This window comes from Papio anubis, chromosome 12, assembly GCF_008728515.1.
Source record: "Papio anubis isolate 15944 chromosome 12, Panubis1.0, whole genome shotgun sequence".
Classification (NCBI taxonomy): Eukaryota; Metazoa; Chordata; class Mammalia; order Primates; family Cercopithecidae; genus Papio; species Papio anubis.
The window spans coordinates 110669578-110687147 of NC_044987.1; the positions used below are offsets into that span (position 1 = coordinate 110669578).

General features: G+C 48.8%; 1 protein-coding gene and 1 long non-coding RNA gene across 2 annotated transcripts; one reads left to right on the top strand and one right to left on the bottom strand.

Moving 5' to 3' along the window:
* Positions 1 to 6129: 6129 nt before the first annotated feature.
* Positions 6130 to 7108, bottom strand: LOC108581896. The gene is made up of 2 exons (XR_001894738.3): positions 7016 to 7108; positions 6130 to 6441 (listed from the first exon to the last, which is right to left on the bottom strand). It is a non-coding gene; the product is annotated as an uncharacterized LOC108581896 (long non-coding RNA).
* On the top strand, positions 7092 to 16876 carry TMEM109 (transmembrane protein 109). The gene is made up of 4 exons (XM_009185924.3): positions 7092 to 7388; positions 13124 to 13368; positions 14320 to 14422; positions 15206 to 16876. Exons 2-4 carry the CDS (start codon positions 13132 to 13134, stop codon positions 15595 to 15597), a joined length of 732 nt encoding a protein of 243 aa, XP_009184188.1. The 5' UTR covers positions 7092 to 7388; positions 13124 to 13131; the 3' UTR covers positions 15598 to 16876.
* The last annotated feature ends 694 nt before the right edge of the window (positions 16877 to 17570 follow it).

Here is a 17570-nt window from a genome sequence, read left to right on the forward strand (position 1 = left end):
TGGCTTCCCTGCCCTTTCTTCTTTGTCAAAAGACAAAATCACAACAAATTTCGTTTAAAGTTTTTTGTTTGTTTTTGTTTTTTTGTTTTGTTTTGTTTTTGTTTTTGTTTTTAAGAGACGGACTCTGGCAATGTTGCCCAGGCTGGAACGCAGTGGCTATTCACAGGTGCAATCGTAGCAATCATGGCTATCACAGGTGCATCCTGGAACTCCTGGGCTCAAGTGATCCTTCTGCCTCAGCCTCCAGAGTAGCTCTGGGACTTAGGGTGCAATTCTGTAAAATTGGGCAGCGCCTTACACTATAAAATATAATGGTTGTTCCAATGAGCTGAACAGGGGAGCTTGGTTTTTTAGACAGAAAAGGACTGAGGAAAACAGAAACAGAACAAAAATGGGATTGGTCATTTGGTAATCTCAAAATTACTTTTCTTGTAAAGGTTAAAGTGGAGGGTACTTCTTTATCATGCCATGTAAAACTTGCCTGTTTGGGAATTTAGCTCTCCCCGCCAACACACATGCACACACACACTGTCTCTCAGAAGGTCATAAAGATCTTAGTTTCAGCTCATTGGTGTGGAACTTCAGCAGGACTCTTTTTAGCTTGGTCTGTTAGGCCTAGCGCAAGAGCTCAGTCCAAACCAGTGGCCTCTTATCAATTTATTTTGTATTTTCTGTTTCTCTTCCAGCTCAGATAGTGTATGATTCTTTGTGGATATCTGTAAGATAAGATACTCTCAGGAATCATGCAAAAGACATGTGGTGTGGACTATAAGGTATCAAGACAAACGGGCAGGATGAACAGGATGTGTGAGTGAGAGGGACTTTGACAGGTGGGCAGTATTCAGAGGAGAAGGAGAAGGAAAGGCATTCCAGAAGGAGAAACAATGTAAGCAAAAGCTTGGAGAGAAAAATAAAAGTTACAGGTACAAAAGGTAGTATGGCATAGTGGCCAAGAGCATGGACTCTGAAGTCAGACTGTGTGCTCAAATCCTAGCACCACCCAGGTGATTGACTGTATGAACTTCTCTATGCCTTAGTTTCCTCATCTGTAAAACAGGGAGTGATGACAGGGGTAGAACTAACTCGCTGAACTCTTATGAGGAGTTAATATGCAAAAGGGCATTTCATCTCTCTCTTGCACCAACAAAGTAGCTTGCCACTTGTTCCTTGCTTCCAGCCTGGCCTCCTCCTCCTAATCTACTTTCCACAGAGCAGCCAGTGATCCGCTTTGAATGAAATATCGATTCATGTTATTCCCCAGGCATTTCATTCATCCAACAAATATTGATTGGGTACTTCCTATGTGCCAAGCCCTATTCTAAAAACTGGAGATAGAAAAGGTCAACAAGAAAGACACAGTTTCTGCTCTTTTGGAGCTTACACTGTACTGGGAGTGGTGGGAGCACAGAGACAATCAACACTTAAGAAGAAAATTCCAGAGTAGTAGTGCTATGAATGCAACAAATCAGAGCAAAGTAGATAGAGGTGCTGGGGATTGGAGGAACGGCTACTTTAGACAGGGCACTTAGAGAGTGCATCTTTGAGGAGCTGATTTTTTTTTCGCTGAGAACTGAATGAGGGTATGGAGCAAAAAAGTTTCTCCTCTGCCCTCTAAAGATTTGCTGAAATTAACTGACAAACGACAGAATAACAGGAGAAACGACATACAAGTGTATTAGTGTGCAAGTGTGCACAGCAGTCATACAAAATATGAGGCTCAAAGAAGGAACAGGTGGCTGATGCTTACTTAAATGGCACACAGGAAAGAGGGAGATGGGGGAAATGTAGGCAATTTTGAGGGCTAGCAAATAATTTTTAGGGGAAATGAATGAGCCCCAAGAACAGACAATGCCTTGGGACAAAGTTCTTATGAGCTCTGGAGGAGGTGGCAACAAATTGTGGGAAGGTGAGGGGCAGAACTCCGTTGTGAACAAAGGTTGTCTTATGCTCATAAAGTCTCCCAGGTAATCTGTTATAGCTCCCCTCAGAAGAATAGATTAAAAGTCTCTCTAGGTGTAGTGGTGAGTTGATGACTTTTAGTTTTTATTCTTCTCTAGTGGTTAATCTTTCCTGGTTATTTGATGAGTTTCCTGTGAAGAGGGATTTGAGACAATTGCACTTCTTTTGGAAGAAATTTTCTGAGATAAGGGAACTTCTAGAGAGAGCTTCTACCTGCACTTAGGATGGGGGTCAGTGGGCAAGAGAAGGTTAGAAAGTCCTTGGTTCTAAGGCAGCTTCTAAGACCTTCCCATTTCTTTTCATTCAAAAGTGCTCAGCATGCTGTAACCTCAGGACCAATCCAAACTGGGCCTACTCTTTTGATAATAGAATGTCATGTTCTCTTGTAGGTATGACAGAGCCGAAACTCCAAGTCATATCAGCAGGACATGCACAATAGAAAATGCTTTGACATCTAACAACACCCAGAACCAATGATTCTTCCCTGTAGTACCAAGAAGACCTAGACATGAACAGAACCTAAATGCTAGAACTGTTTCAGGAGCAAAGGGTCTGTTGACGAGAAAGATCCAGGGCGAAAATCCACCTCAACATACCCGTGTAGTCAAATTTGAAGCCCTCCAATCAGACCCTGCCAAGCAAAAATTCCTAATTCTTTTCCTTGCCCTCTGTATTAGTCTGTTTTCACACTGCTGATAAAGACATACCTGAGACTGGGCAATTTACAAAAGAAAGAGGTTTAATTGGACTTATAGTTCCACGTGGCTGGGGAAGCCTCACAATCATGGCAGAAGGCAAGGAGGAGCAAATCACGTCTTACATGGATGGCAGCAGGCAAAAACAAAAAGCTTGTACAGGGAAACTCCTGTTTCTCAAAACCACCAGATCTCATGAGACTTATTCACTAACACAAGAACAGCACAAGAAAGACCTGCCCCTGTGATTCAATTACCTCCCACTTGGTCCCTCCCTTAACATGTAGGAATTCAAGATGAGATTTGGGTTGGGATGCAGCCAAACCATATCACCCTCTGACCCCTTAAAACTTGCCCCAGTTAGGGAAAATTAGGGAGACAGATTTGAGCCATGCCTCCAGTCTCCTTGCTGGGTGGCCCTGCAATAAAGCCTTTCTCCACTCAAAAGCTGATACCATAGTATTGGCTTCTATGTGCATCAGGCAGTAAGCCTATTTGCTCAGAAACAATACTAAAGCACCATACTTTGGGGTATCATTCTCTGAGCCCCAACCAGGGGTCATTCCTGAGGCCATGAATGAGAGAGAGAGTTTCTGGATGAGGAAACTTGACCCCAAGTCTTGTACCATCTGGCCCATGCTGACCATCATGGTCTCACTTTATCTTCTCTCCAACCACATTGACCTTTCAATTCCTCAAACATACCCATTCTGGCTGGTTTCAGAACTTCTGCCCGGACCGCTTTCCTCTCCTCCCTCCCTCTTCCCCCTCCTGTCTCAAACCCTCCAATGTAAACTTCAGTCTAGCCTTAAATGTCACTTCCTCTGGAGCCCTTTTCATGGTCCCTGGTTTACATTTAGTCCACACAGCAAACTGTAATTGTCCTCCAAACCACTTCAAAGAACTGTAATCATTTAATTATCTATTTATAAGTATCTGATGCCTGGGTTCTCCACTAGAGTGTAAACTTCATGATGGTAGGAACCATCATTGTTCTGGTTACTTTTGCTCTCAGAGTGTAAGAGTGCCACATTGTGCCTGGCACGTAGCAGGAACTTTGATTGTTGGTTGAAAGACAGGTTGCCTGACAGGCCACGCATCTCAAGTACTATACTTGGATGTGTGGTAGGAAATAAAATGGATCCGTTTAGGAGAGGCCTTGAACCCAAGGTGGTTAAACTTGGGTGGTGATTGGGCTGGCAGCACAATAGCATGTGTTTGCATTTGAACTGTGGAGTGATAACCACACTTTTAGAGGTTTCCTCTGGAAGACACTTACTGGATGGGTTGGAGTGGGACAGACTAGAAGGAGGGAGACTCAGTAATTAATTGTTGAACCAGTCTTTATTGAGTACCCATAGTGTGTCAGCCAGGCATGATACTAGGTGTTGGTAATATCACAATGAGCAAAACCAGAGGTGCCCCTCTGCTGGGGAGTTTATGGCTATGACAGCAGGATGCAGGAAAAAGGAAGTCCCTTCAAGGCTTTTCCGTTTCATAAGCCAGTTCACAGGGAATAGAAAAAATTCAGGGCACTTGATTTTGGAGAAACAGGGAGACTTAAGGGAAAAGAGATACATGTATTGGTGCTGGTGGGTCCCTGAGGAAGGAACTCTATGCCTTGTTCCCCCAGACCAACGCTGCTGTTGCTGCCTGGGGAGCATGGGGACACATCGGCCAAAGACCCAGAAGAAGCTCAATTTCCCAGGTATCTTCAGTGGCAATCTGTGTGGACAAGTGACAGAAGATTAGGCAGGGAGAAGTTGCCAGCTTAAACGACTGACAGTGATAATTAGATGAATTTTCTTTTTATCTTTTTCTTTTCTTTTTTCTTTTTTCTTTTTTTTTTTTTTTTTTTTTTTTTTTGACATGGAGTCTCACTCACTCTGTCACCCAGGCTGGAGAGCAGTGGTATGATCTTGGCTCACTGCAACCTCTGCCTTCTGGATTCATGTGATTCTCCTGCCTCAGCCTCCTAAGTAGTTGGGATTACAGCACACACCACCACACCCGGCTGGTTTTGTTTAGTATTTTTAGAGACACAGGGTTTCATCGTTTTGGCCAGGCTGAACTTGAACTCCTTCACCTCAAGTGATCTGTCCGCCTCAGCCTCCCAAAGTGCTGGGATTACAGGCGTGAACCACTGCCCCTGGCCAGGATTAGATAAAAGTTCTCCCCCAATTTTGGCCCTATGTTCATTTTCCAAAAGGTGTATACAACCTGAAAATCAAGGATGGGAAGAACCCTGAACTGTCTGAGATTGTTTCTGCTACCCACATGGAAAACAGAGTTGAAAAGAAATTAATTTGTCATAGAAAAAAAAAGGTTAAATTTCTTTCCCAGGTAAGTCTGTGACCTGAGATTAGTAATCCTACACATCAGAAAGGATCTAACAAGCAAATGTAAAATTGAAACTGTTAGAAAAGCTGGAAAGTGAGGTTCAGGATGCTACCAGAGCCTGTTCTGGAAGAAGGACTCTTAGCTGAGGGGCAGGAAGTGACAAGAGCTCAGATGAAGATGGATGTGTCTGAGGAACATTTGATGGAAAGAAACAACTGGGTGAGGTGACAGATTGGGAGCCTACAGAGTGTGTATTCTGGGAGGTAGGCAGAATTAGAAGGCTTAATGATTGGGGGTGGCAGGGAAGAGTTACGTTTTAGAGGGCTGAGTTTGAGAAACAAGTTTTAACATCAAAAGGAAGCTCTCCTATGACAGCTCTTGATGGTTATAAAAACATTCGGTCAGCAACGTGGATTTTTTTTTTTAATGTTCATGATTGTTGCTTCCTTGAAACTTCACACCTACGGTGAAGTGGTATTTTTAGGTCCTTTATAGTTCTTGAACGTCAAGCAGTGAAGGCCCAGAGAAATGAAGCTGTGTGCTCAGGATCACACGACACGCAAGGGATCACCTCATTCGGAAGCACTATTCATTCCCCTAAACGGTGCTGCTGAAGCAGGATATTGCCCTGACCCTTTCACAGGACTCACAACAGGGGTGCCCCGTTTACTCAGCCCGCTGCTCTCAACTTCTCGTGGGAGGGAGTACGCAAGTGAACGAGGCGGGAACTGGAGTGCACAAGCGCTGGAAGAAGCCAGCCGTTCTTCGGCACCGGTGGGATCACACTCCACTCACTCAAGATTCACTGCGTTCCACCCCTCATAGGAGGGAGCATGCTGGTGAGTGGGTGCAGGAGCCAGAGTGTGTGCTTTCGGGCACCGGCAGGAACGAATTCCGTGCAGCCCCGTGGCAGCGTCCAGGCAGGGTGCCTGAGGCTCCCGAAGCCCCAGAGGGCATGTTACAGTGCTCTTTCGGCTCTGCCGTCCGTGGACGGCTTAAGTGTTAACAGCTCAGTGGGCCCGCGGTTGCCCTCCACCAGCGAGGGCAAAGGGCCAGCGTGACAGCCTTTGTATCCGCACTGGTGGCTCCCCAGCTCTTGTCCAGCGTCCAAGAAAAATAAAGTTGCACGAACAAATTAAAGGACAAATGCCTGGGATTTTATTGCTGATGAAAGTGGATTTCAGAGGGAAGGGGAGCTGAAAACAGATGGGTGGGACAGGCGGGTATGTAGTCTTCCCTTGAAGCCCAGCTGTCTCCGGCCAGATTCCTCTCCGAAGTTATGCCTCAAGCTGTCCCTCTGAAGACAAACTGCTTCTCTCTGACATCCAGCCATGGTCGTCCCCTCATCCAGCTGCTTCTCCTCTCTGCCCGATGAGTCTCGAGTCTTTCCAGGCACAGGATGAGGCAGGGCAGAGACATGGGTGGCTTAGGAAAAGGGAACATTCAACTGGGAAAACATGAATAGAAGTTCTCACTTTGGGCCACGGTTTCAGGCTTTTTGGCTTCCGGGTGGGGTTTCCCCAGGGACCCGCCCTTTTCTACCTAGCATTTATCTGCCCCCTGTCCCTATCACTGCCTTTGTGGCAGAAAAAGGAGAGCGGGAGTTGGTTCCTCTCTTTCTCTAAAATTCTGAACTAGCATTTGGGAGCCGTCGAATTTTACGAATTTTCTTTTCTTTTTTTTTTTTTTTTTTTTTTTGGTATTTTTTAGTAGAGACGGGGTTTCACCGGGTTAGCCAGGATGGTCTCGATCTTCTGACCTCGTGATCCACCCGTCTCGGCCTCCCAAAGTGCTGGGATTACAGCCTTGAGCCACCGCGCCCGGCCTACGAATTTTCTCTCTGGGGGAGCGCATGCGTTTTCCTAGCGCAGTGTGCCTTTAATTGCTCCTTTAATGCCTTTCTCTTTCGTGCCTTTTTAGCGCGAAGCTTCTAGGAAGACCAGGTGCTCGTTAGCAGCCCGGTTAGAACAACATTGCCCACAATGCCCCAGGGAACATTTGTAGCTCGAGAACTACATTACCCAAAATGCCGAGCGGTGGCAAGAGGGGGATTAGCTTCCACTCCGATTTCAAAGATCCAGTTTACCCACTCTGCAGCCCACATATAGTCATTTATTTCCCCTTTCCAGCCAGAGACTTCCGTTCCCTGCTGGAACTTCCGATCCCATTCTTCTCTCGGTGGGAATGCTTGTGGGGAAAAAAGAAACGCAATAGATAAAGCGGGGCGCATGCGCTCCTGGCGTGGGTTTCGATTGTGAGAAAGGCCGGCTAGTTTCCGGGCTCATCCCGCCTTGCGCATGCGGAGAAGGCAAACCAACGCCCGGAGTTGAGGCGCGTTTTTGGTGGCGCGTTTCAGCGAAGTCGCACGTGAAGGATAGCAGTGGCCTGAGAAAGGTGAGTGCGGGCCGAGGCCGGAATGCGGGGCAGCGCACGGGAAGGGGAGACAGCAGCGGCTGCAGGCGGCACCAGGCAGAGCGGCGAGGCCTGGAGAGTCCGAGTAGGGAGGGGTCCGCGCGCCCAGCGGGCGAAACAAACAGGGGACCCGGATCCTCGTTGCTATGCAACCGGGGGCGTCGTTTCCAGGCAACCCGGGAGGCGCATGTTTCCGGGGAGAAGAGGGTTGCAGCAAGGTACCGAGGTCCGGCGGAGGTGGAGCGGCTCCCGGGCGTGGGGACCAGGCTAGCGCCAAACCCGACCCCCGAGTCCCGACCCACGGCCCAGCCTCCTGCAGCCTCGGCTCGAGCCCCTCGGGGGGCTCCCAACTCATGGGTCTCGCCACGTCCCTTGCCAGCGACGCCACCCCTCAGCGCTTGGCAGGGGACGCGCCGTTCGAAATAGCACATGCCACTGACACCCTGTCTCCGGGAGGCTGGGCCCTGGGGAGAGCGCGGAGCGGCCGGGAAGCTGCCCCTTTGCCGTCGCCCTGCCCCCAAACAGTTGCTGGGCAGCAGCTGTCAGGGGTTTAGTGGGAGCTGCCCCCAACCTGCCAGGGCGCTGACTTCATTCTCTGCAGTGGCGGCTTCGCCCTGTTTAGGACCTTCCTTTAGACTCAGCTGTGCTTCTCGTGTGGCTGCTGTATATTTGGATCTACTATTAAAATAACCTCCCTCCTCACCTCTCCATGGCTTTCTGGTTCTACCCTCACGATTTCTTGGCGGGTTGCTAATATTCATTTAACAAGCATTTATTAGTCATCTTTCCTACTAGGCGCTCGGGATTCCAAGATGTCAAGTCTAACCGGGAGGCGCTTGGTGTAATGGGGAAGGCAGGTTGATAAACTGCTAAATTATGCTACGATATATAATCAGTGGTAATGTGTGTGCTGCAACATTTCTATAGATGTTTAGTTTACAAAGCGCTTGCTGAAGAAATATCTTAACTCCTTACAGCAACTCTTCACCCGGCTTCACTCACTTTTACGTTTGAGGAGACTGCAACTCAGGCAGGTTAAGTAACAGGTGTAAAGGTAGTGACTTCTAGTCTGTGGCACACTTGAGCCTGGGACGGAAGTCTGGGGTCCTTTTTGCACTGCTGCACTTTTGAAGCTTTGCTTAGACTTTTCCCTGAGCTGCTGGCTATGCATCAGAAATTCCTAGGGAGCTTTGCAAAACAAAGGGCTGAGTCCCTCTCTGGAAGAGTCTGAGTGAGTAGCCCTGGGTGGGGCAGACATCCTCGTTTAATAGGCTGCACAGGCAGTTCGGATGGGCAACCAAAGTTGAGAACCGCCGCTCCTCAGGGGCAGCTATGAGCAGCAGCGGGACAGTCAGAGCCGGTAGAGGGCACTTTTTGCCGCCCCTCCTGCCACCTGGTGATTCATAGCATGAAATGAAACTAACAAAAGGAAAGAGAAGAGGAGGAAGGAGCCTTGATTGGGAGGAGGGGCGTGAAATGCCCCATCCTACCCTTGTAGCAAACCACAGCTAAACGTAAGCAGTGGCGCCCCCTCACTAACACAGTAAGTAAAGCTGTTTCCCCAGCCCGGCTGGGCTCTCCAGACCCACCTGAGCCATATTGCAGCTGCCGAACAGAAGTGGCAGGTTTTGTCCCCCACCTTTTGCTGTCCTCTCATACCTCTTGGTACAAAACCAAGGCCTATAAGCCCAGAAGGCAGATGATCTCGTTGTATGTGTTCCCTCGGAGGAGTCTGGATGTCCTTCACTTTGAGCTTGTTGATGAACTTCAGCTCCATAAGGGCAGGGGCTATGTCCTATCAAGGCAGCATGTGGCTGTGGGACAAGCAAAAAGGCAAGATGGAGATCCTGGGTACTGGAGTCAAGTCCCAGCTCTGCTGTGTGATCTTGGATAAGTCACTCAACCTCTCTAAGCCATACTTTTCTGACTAAAATGAAGAGGGTAATAATATCTTAAAAGATTGTTGTTAGAGTTAAAAGAAGTGATGAAAAAACAAGCACTTTGTGAATTATAAAGCACCACACAAAAATTATTATAACATATGTATACATATAGATATGTATAAACTTTGTATTATTATGAGTTGCTGTTGAGTGCCTACTATTTGTCTGATGCCAGGCCTTGCAGAATGTGAAGAAGTTTTAAGACATGCTTCCTCCTCACAGAGGCTGAGACTGTTTCCACGCCTTTAGTAAAACTATTTGATTAGGCCAAAGTGAGGAGGCCTAATAGCAGTGATTCATACTGCCTGAGATTCCCCTGGAAAAAAATGAGGAGTCCTGTTAAAGAAAACAGTTTGAAAAAGCAGACCAGCCAGCCAATGTCTGCACTCATTATCTCCGAAGGGTACACTACACCATCCTATTAGATTTGGTTTCTGGTGCACTTCAGATCATCAGCTGGCATGACAATGCCAGCCTCACTGTAGAGGGCTTATTTCAAGGTCTCCTAGCTCCCCTTGACTGGGGCAGACCGCCACTGGAAAGTTGGGGCTGGCACAGAACAAGACAGGCTGCTGTGGGAGGAGCTGCTCATGGCACCCTGACCTCCTAGGGCTGAGGAAACGACATTTGATCCCTCCTGGTGGAGGTCCTTGGATAAAGGATCTGACCCAAGATAGCAACCCTGCTCTTTAAGTCCCCAACATGGTTATGACCTAGATAACTCAGGAACTGACCTGTGCTTTCCTCATCTCTGACCACTGGCAGGCAGGAACCATCTGGTTCTTGATTTGTGCCAAAGAGAGTAGAAGGCTTTCCCAGCTTGAGGGCCTTGAATTGCATGTTTTTCAGCCCTGCTTGACCCTCCAGGCTTCAGGAAGGGCTTAGAGCAGCTGTTTCTGGACCAAAAAGTACCCTAAATGTAGTATTTTTTAGAACCCTTTCCTAGACTCCTCCTTCCCACTAAGCAAGACTGGGACATCCTTCTCTTCTCTCTCGTCCATCCTCAAGCTCTGGATTTATGTTCACCTCACTGAGTGCCTGCGTAACTGCAAAAACTTCAAAAACCTGACTGCTCCTACCTCAGGGGCATGGCTTAGCCTCTGAACATCAGGTCTGAATCATGAAAACTCCTGGAGCTACAGGTTCATTTCTGAGCCTGGAGGAGAACAGGGAATTTGCTGGCACTGTCTGACATTTCTCAAGCACAGTGGCAAATAGAAGTTGAACTTGCATACTTTTTTCTTGGCTGATCTTTACCTGCTTCAATGAGTTGGCACTTGTTGGATCTTAACTTGTCTGTGGCATTGTGTTACAAGACCAGAGCACAAAGCACAAAATTGTTAGGTAATTTTCACCAGTAATTCACTGAGATGAGTGGTAGATGCCATGTTTATTTTAACTCATGAATAATCTGTGGTGTGACTTTTTTTTTTTTAAGAGTCTTGCTGTCTCGGCCAGGATAGGGTACAGTGGCATGATCACAGCTCACTGCAGCCGTGACCTCTTGGGCTGAAGTGATCCTCCCCCCTCAGCCTCCCAAATAGCTGGGAGTACAGGCATGCACCACCACACCTGACTAATGAATTTTATTTATATTTTTGTAGAGACAGGGTCTCCCTATGTTTCCCAGGCTGCTCCCAAACTCCTGGGCTCAAGCAATCCTCCTACTTCGGCCTCCCAAAGTGTTGGGATTACAGGAGTGAGCCACCGTGCCTAGCCTGTATGACTTTCGAAATCACTTCTGAGAATTAGTTGGAGACAATACAGCAGAGTTGTTGTGTGTGAGGGGTCCAATGTCAGAAGTACCTGGATTCAAATGCTGGTTTCCCCACTTACTACTTAACCTGCCTCAATTACTTCATCAGTAAAATGGGGGAAAATAGCAACACCCAGCGGATGGGCTGTTGTGACAGTTAAATGAGCGAGGTGGTGCATGGCAAGACCTAGCTGAATGTTAGCTTTTGATTAATAGTATCTTTCTTTAAAGGTTGTTTATTATACCCTTGCCCACTGTCCTCGTCCCTTTTCTGCTTGCTATAACAGAATACCACTGACGGCGTAGTTTATAATGAGCAGAAATTCATTAGGGTCACAGTTCCAGAGGCTGGGAAGTCTAAGGGCATGGCGCTGGCATCTGGCAAGGGTCATCCTATGGCAGAAGGCAGAACCCAGCACATGAGACAGAGAGGAAATCAGACCAAAGTAATCCTTTTTATCAGGAGCTCCATTCCTGGGATAACTAATCCACTCCCAAGAAAACGGCATTAATCCATTCATGAGGGCTAAACCCTCATAACCTAATCACCTCTTAAAGGTCCTCCCTTTTAATACCATCATCATGACAGTTAAATTTCTTTTTTTTTTTTTTTTTCATGTTGGAATTCATTTATTTGGAAAGGAAATTCAATTGATATTTAATCGAATTCATAAAATCACAGAAAATGTTTAGACATGAAAAGTGAATCTAGTACAATCTACTTATTTTACAAAATGGAATTTTTTTTCTAAACTATGGAGAGTCTAATATAATTTTTTTTTTAAATTATACTTTAAGTTCTAGGGTACATGTGCACAACGTGCAGGTTTGTTACATATGTATACATGTGCCATGTTGGTGTGCTGCATCCATTAACTCGTCATTTACATTAGGTTTATCTCCTAATGCTATCCCTCACCCCTAAATTTCTTTTTTTTTTTTTTTGGCGGGGAAGGGGTCAAACTATTTTACTGAGGGGAATGGGGTGTCAAAAAAGTACTGAGGATCATGAGATCCAACATCCTTGGCTGGGCCGGGAGCTCCCAGGCTCTGCAGGTGGTGCAAGGACAGTTAAATCTCAACATGAGTTTTGCTCTTCAAACTACAGCACCTCCATTGGGGGTGGGGAGGTGAGATCACTCTGTATCAGTGGTTCTCAACTTCATACAGGGGAACTGCCTAGGGAGCTCTTGCAGGTCTAAGGCTAGGCCACACCCAGACAATGATATCAGAGCCTCTGGGCTTGGGACACAGACATCAGTACTTGTGAAGCTTCCAGGTGATTCCAGGGAGCAGCCATGGTTGAGACCCATGATATAACTTGACTCCTAATGAAGATGGGTGGAAGCAGAAGCTTGGGTTCAAATCCTGGCCTTTCTGTGTAGCCCAGTGACCATGGGAAAATGCTTAACTTCTGAGTTGCAGTTTCTTTTCACCTGTACTTGTAGGGATGAGGAGGATAAAAGCCACCTCACATGATGGTCCTGCAGAGAAGATGACATATGTGCAGTTATTCTTGTTTGAGCACATAACTGAGCACTTTTCTTTATACCATTATATGGCAGTAATCCTACTTGTGTGCTATTTTTAAGTTGTTTTTTATACCAGCTTTATCTTAAGTAGATTATAAGCTCCTTGGGACAGAGCCTTTATAGAGTCTTATAATTCTTTTATGCCTATAGCACCTACGATACAGGGACAGGCCTTCAGATTTTTAGAACTGGCACAAACCTGAGAGAGATCTTCTCACCCACTCTAAAGTGTTGAATAATATTTGCTGGTTAATTAACATGCAAGTGGTAAAGAATGTGAAAGAGGAACCTGTGAGTCAGATGGTTGTACCCAGCTCCAGTTGGAAGTCCCAGTCCTTCCTCTCCCAGCTAACAGCACTTTCTTTCCAGGGTTAGCTTGGTGCTTGCTGGAGGTAGGGGCGGAGAAGGATGTTGGGATAATGAGAGCTGGGAGGGTGAGTGTGTCTACCATGGCACTCAGCTCATGCTGTGCTTCTCTCCTGGCAGACCCAGTCATGGCAGCCTCCAGCATCAGTTCACGATGGGGAAAGCATCTGTTCAAAGCCATCCTGATGGTCCTAGTGGCCCTCATCCTCCTCCACTCAGCATTGGCCCAGTCCCATCAAGACTCTGCACCACCAGGCCAGCAGAAGAGAGAGGCCCCAGTTGATCTCTTGACCCAGATAGGTCGATCTGTGCGGGGGACACTGGATGCCTGGATTGGGCCAGAGACCATGCACCTGGTGTCAGAGGTAAGGAAGGTAGTCCCTGTGTGACTACACACATTAAGGAAAAGTAAAAGAGAGGTTGGTAATGGCCAACTCATCTTAGTTCCACATCTTCTCTGGTGCAGAGAGCCCCAAATTCCACAAAAAGAAGCCACACAGCACTTGTCTTTGAATTCCTCGTTATTTGATTCCTGTCCTAGGGCCTTTTAGCTCCACCCCTATCTTTTCCTGGCTCCTGCCCTTTCCTTGCCAGAAAGGCTGGAAAATGAGCCATCTTTATAAACCCATGTTACTGGGTGACCGTAGAGTCTCACTTTGGTCTAAATCTGACCTAGAATCTCGAAATGGCAAAATATCAAGCCCTGAATCCATTCCTTCACCTGTAGAAGTGGGTTGGGCTTATTGGGAGCCTAAGGCAGGGTTATCTTTTTTACCTAGTGGCATCCCAAGCGTGGTATCACATAATTTTGATAGGCTGGACTGAAGGGCTGAGACAATCATTTTTTAAATCCATAATATAGTATAGCTGATAGACTCCTTTTTCACTGAAACATCCTATCCCTTTACAGATGTTCTCCACACACCTTCATGACTCCCTGGAAGGCTAGCAGGGCTCCACTTTTACAGGGTGACTACTAAAAGTATTTAATTGTCTCCGTCATTCACACACAAGTACACCTACTACTCCCTCCAGAGTATCCCAGCAAAGCAGTTAAATTATGTCCCAGATGCCCTGGTTTCCGGTTCAGGAAGGAGAGACGGCCTGTTGGCCATCCCTGTACACTAGAAGGTGGGTGTGGAAGGGACCCCTTAGCCAGCCCCAAGGCGCCTACCCTCTGACCCAGGCCTGTCACCACTGGGTGAGAAACAGGTCTGAGACATTCCTGCAGTCCTTGCCTGGACAGTGGTGATCAGGTTTGAAGGCGAGGACTGTTGTTAATTATGAACTCATCTCGCTCCATGCTTTTTCCACAGTCTTCGTCCCAAGTGTTGTGGGCCATCTCATCAGCCATTTCTGTGGCCTTCTTTGCTCTGTCTGGGATCTCCGCACAGCTGCTAAATGCCTTGGGGCTGGCTGGTGAGTGTTGGAGCACTGGGTAGTCAGCCAGAGCTTTGCCTGTACTTTCCTACTTGGGGGAGTTCATCTTTGTCAGGGTCTAGCCTTTTCCCCAAGCTGCTTAACCCTTCCCAGGATCCTGCAGAGACACGGCCAAAGAGCAAGCCAAGAACTACCATGGCCGGGTGTGGTGGCTCCCGCCTGTAATCCCAGCACTTTGGGAGGTCAAGGCAGGAGGGCCACTTGAGGCCAGAAGTTTGAGACCAGCCTGGGCAATATAATGAGACCTCGTCTCTATAAAAGATTAGCCAAGCATGGTGGCGTGTGTCTGTGGTCCCAGCTACTTGGGAGCTGAGGTGGGAGGATCGCTTGAACCGAAGAGGTGGAGGTTGCAGTGAGCCGGAATCACGCCACTGCACTCCAGCCTGGGCAGCAGAGCAAAACCCTGTCCCACCTGGACCCCCTAAAAAATAACTTCCACCCCCACGTGCCAGTTGTTCACTTCCTATCAGGCATCGTGCTGAGCTGTAGTATCTCATTTAATTGCCAGCCACAGTACAGGGAGGCAGTAGAATTGTTCCCATTTAGTAAATGAAACTGCAGCTCAACAGAAGCAAGTAATCTACTCCAGTCCTCACAGCCAGCAAGAAACAGAGCTGAGATTCCAACCCATATCACTCTGAGTCTACTAGAACACCTTATTCCTTTGCAATGTGGCTAGCACCTCTCACCCTTTTAGCTCTTGCCCCGCTCTCCCCTCACCACTTCTCCAGGTTGGCTGACTCTGACTCTTTTGGCTTCCAGGTGATTACCTCGCCCAGGGCCTGAAGCTCAGCCCTGGCCAAGTCCAGACCTTCCTGCTGTGGGGAGCAGGGGCCCTGGTCGCCTACTGGCTGCTGTCCCTGCTCCTCGGCTTGGTCTTGGCCTTGCTGGGGCGGATCCTGTGGGGCCTGAAGCTTGTCATCTTCCTGGCCGGCTTTGTGGCCCTGGTGAGGTCGGTGCCCGACCCTTCCACCCGGGCCTTGCTACTCCTGGCCTTGCTGATCCTCTACGCCCTGCTGAGCCGGCTCACTGGCTCCCGAGCCTCTGGGGCCCAACTTGAGGCCAAGGTGCGAGGGCTGGAGCGCCAGGTGGAGGAGCTGCGCTGGCGCCAGAGGCGAGCGGCCAAGGGGGCCCGCAGTGTGGAGGAGGAGTGAGCAGAATGCCCCACGCACCTCCAGTGTCATACCAAAGAGCTGAGCTGCTTCGGGGCAACACAGCCCTCCTGCCAGCCCCCTGCCCTTTTCTTGCCCTGTTTCAGCCTTCAGAACCTTGATCCCTGCCCCAGCCCCACCAGCCAAGAGAAACAGAGAAAGGCCATTCCCCCTGCCAGTCCTTGCGGCCCTGTCTTCTGAGGTTCTCTGTCTGGAGTTGCTCTCTTAACCCTTTCTCTGCTCCCAGCCTGCCTCACCAGGGAAGGTTGGAGGGGCCTCCCTCTGGCTTCTGCATCTGCACCAGCAAACATCACTGCCATTGGTCTCTCATGACTTAACTGGCTTCCCTCTGCTGCTGCCTTGGCTTCCTCCTAATGCTCTTGCTCTTCTGTCCTTCTGAAGTTGCTCCTTGGCCAAATCTCCAGCTCCCTTCTTGTTTTCCTCATCCTCCTACCCTGTACTCCCACCAAACCATGGTCCTGTAAGGCACACTGCTGTCCTCTTCATTGCCCAGCAGTGGGGAGGGGCAGGGGTAATGGGACCCAAGGATAAAGGGTGGGGAAACAGGGTCCCCTGAGGCCTGTGGGGGCTGGAGGGGAGGAGGATGTACCTTGTGTCTGTTTCAAGTGCCTTAATCCGAGCCAGCAGGGCCCTCTGCTTGCCCGCTGCCATACTGTATGTAGGAAAGTGCTCTGTGGCTGCTTTGTGTCAAGAGAAGAGCAGTCACTCTCAGAATCTTGATTCCCCATCAGCCAAAACAAAAGATGGCTGCTGCTTTGTAGGCATGTGCTTGCAAGTGGGACCTTGCTGGGCATTATATGCCCTATGGGGGTTTCAGAGACCCTGAAGGAGGAAGGAGGACCCGCCTCCTTGTTTGCACAACTGCATGCACTTCTGTCCCCATCGCTCCACTCCCTGAAACCAAGAAGGAGTTGCTGACCAGCCTCCACCCTGGCAGCCCGGGAGGAACACAGGCAGCTCCTTTCCCTTCGCATGGTCTGCGAAGAGCAGGGTGAGCTGCCAGCTGCCCCTCTCCACCAGGGTGCCCCATCTTGGTGGTTAGGGGCCACTTTTCCTTTGAGGCTCTGGTGGAGGTGGGTATCCTTCTCTGCCAGGCCTGGCACATGATGTGAAGAAAAAATGCCCAATTCTTACTGTTCAGGTTTGATGTGGAATCACAGCTGCAGTGATATATATATATTTTTTATCAGCGCTTGGTTGGTTTTAAATAAAATGCACGCTATTTTATTATCTTGTTCTGAATAAAATGTATTTACTCCAAGTCTGGATTGCTTCGATGTCTCCTCTACTGCTAAACCCATTTCTGTAGTGCAGCTCCTGTGGGGACAGTGTGAAGCTGGCAGAGGGGAGAGCTGAAAAGGCAGGCTGGTACCAGGTACCCTTCCCTCCAGGGGCACGAGGAATGAGGAAGGTGTGCCTCCATTCCAAACGTAGGAACGACCAGCACTGCTGGAAATGTGTGCACGTGCTGGGCGGAGGGGGCACCCCTTCCCTGCGGTGTGCTGAGGTGGGTGGGCAGCCTGGAGAAGACTTGCCTGCCCTCCCCTTCACCACCCACCTGAGGACTTTCCTGTGCCAAGGTTTCCAGTTGGCCCACAGGCTGGACCAATTTTGCGGAGGGCCTCAGACATGTTTTTCTTTGTAAGCTGCCCAGGGCATGAGAGTGTGCAGCCAGGGCTCCTGTTGTGGGCCTCTCCCCAAACTGCCTGGTAGGCAACGCTGGGTCAGGACCCTTGAGGCCGGCCTTCCCTCGGGAGTGCTGAGCAACCCTCACCCTTCCTAGGCTCTGCAGGGTGCTCCCCAGGTGGAGCTGGTCAAGAGACTAGAGCTGCCCGCACCTAGAGCCCTTCCTCCACGGCGGTGGCCTAGGACTGTGTCAGGGCAGGCTCAGGTGGTTGGCATCTGGCCCCGTTTGACTCCCTCACTCTTGCTGTCCCTGCAGCTCCCATCCCATA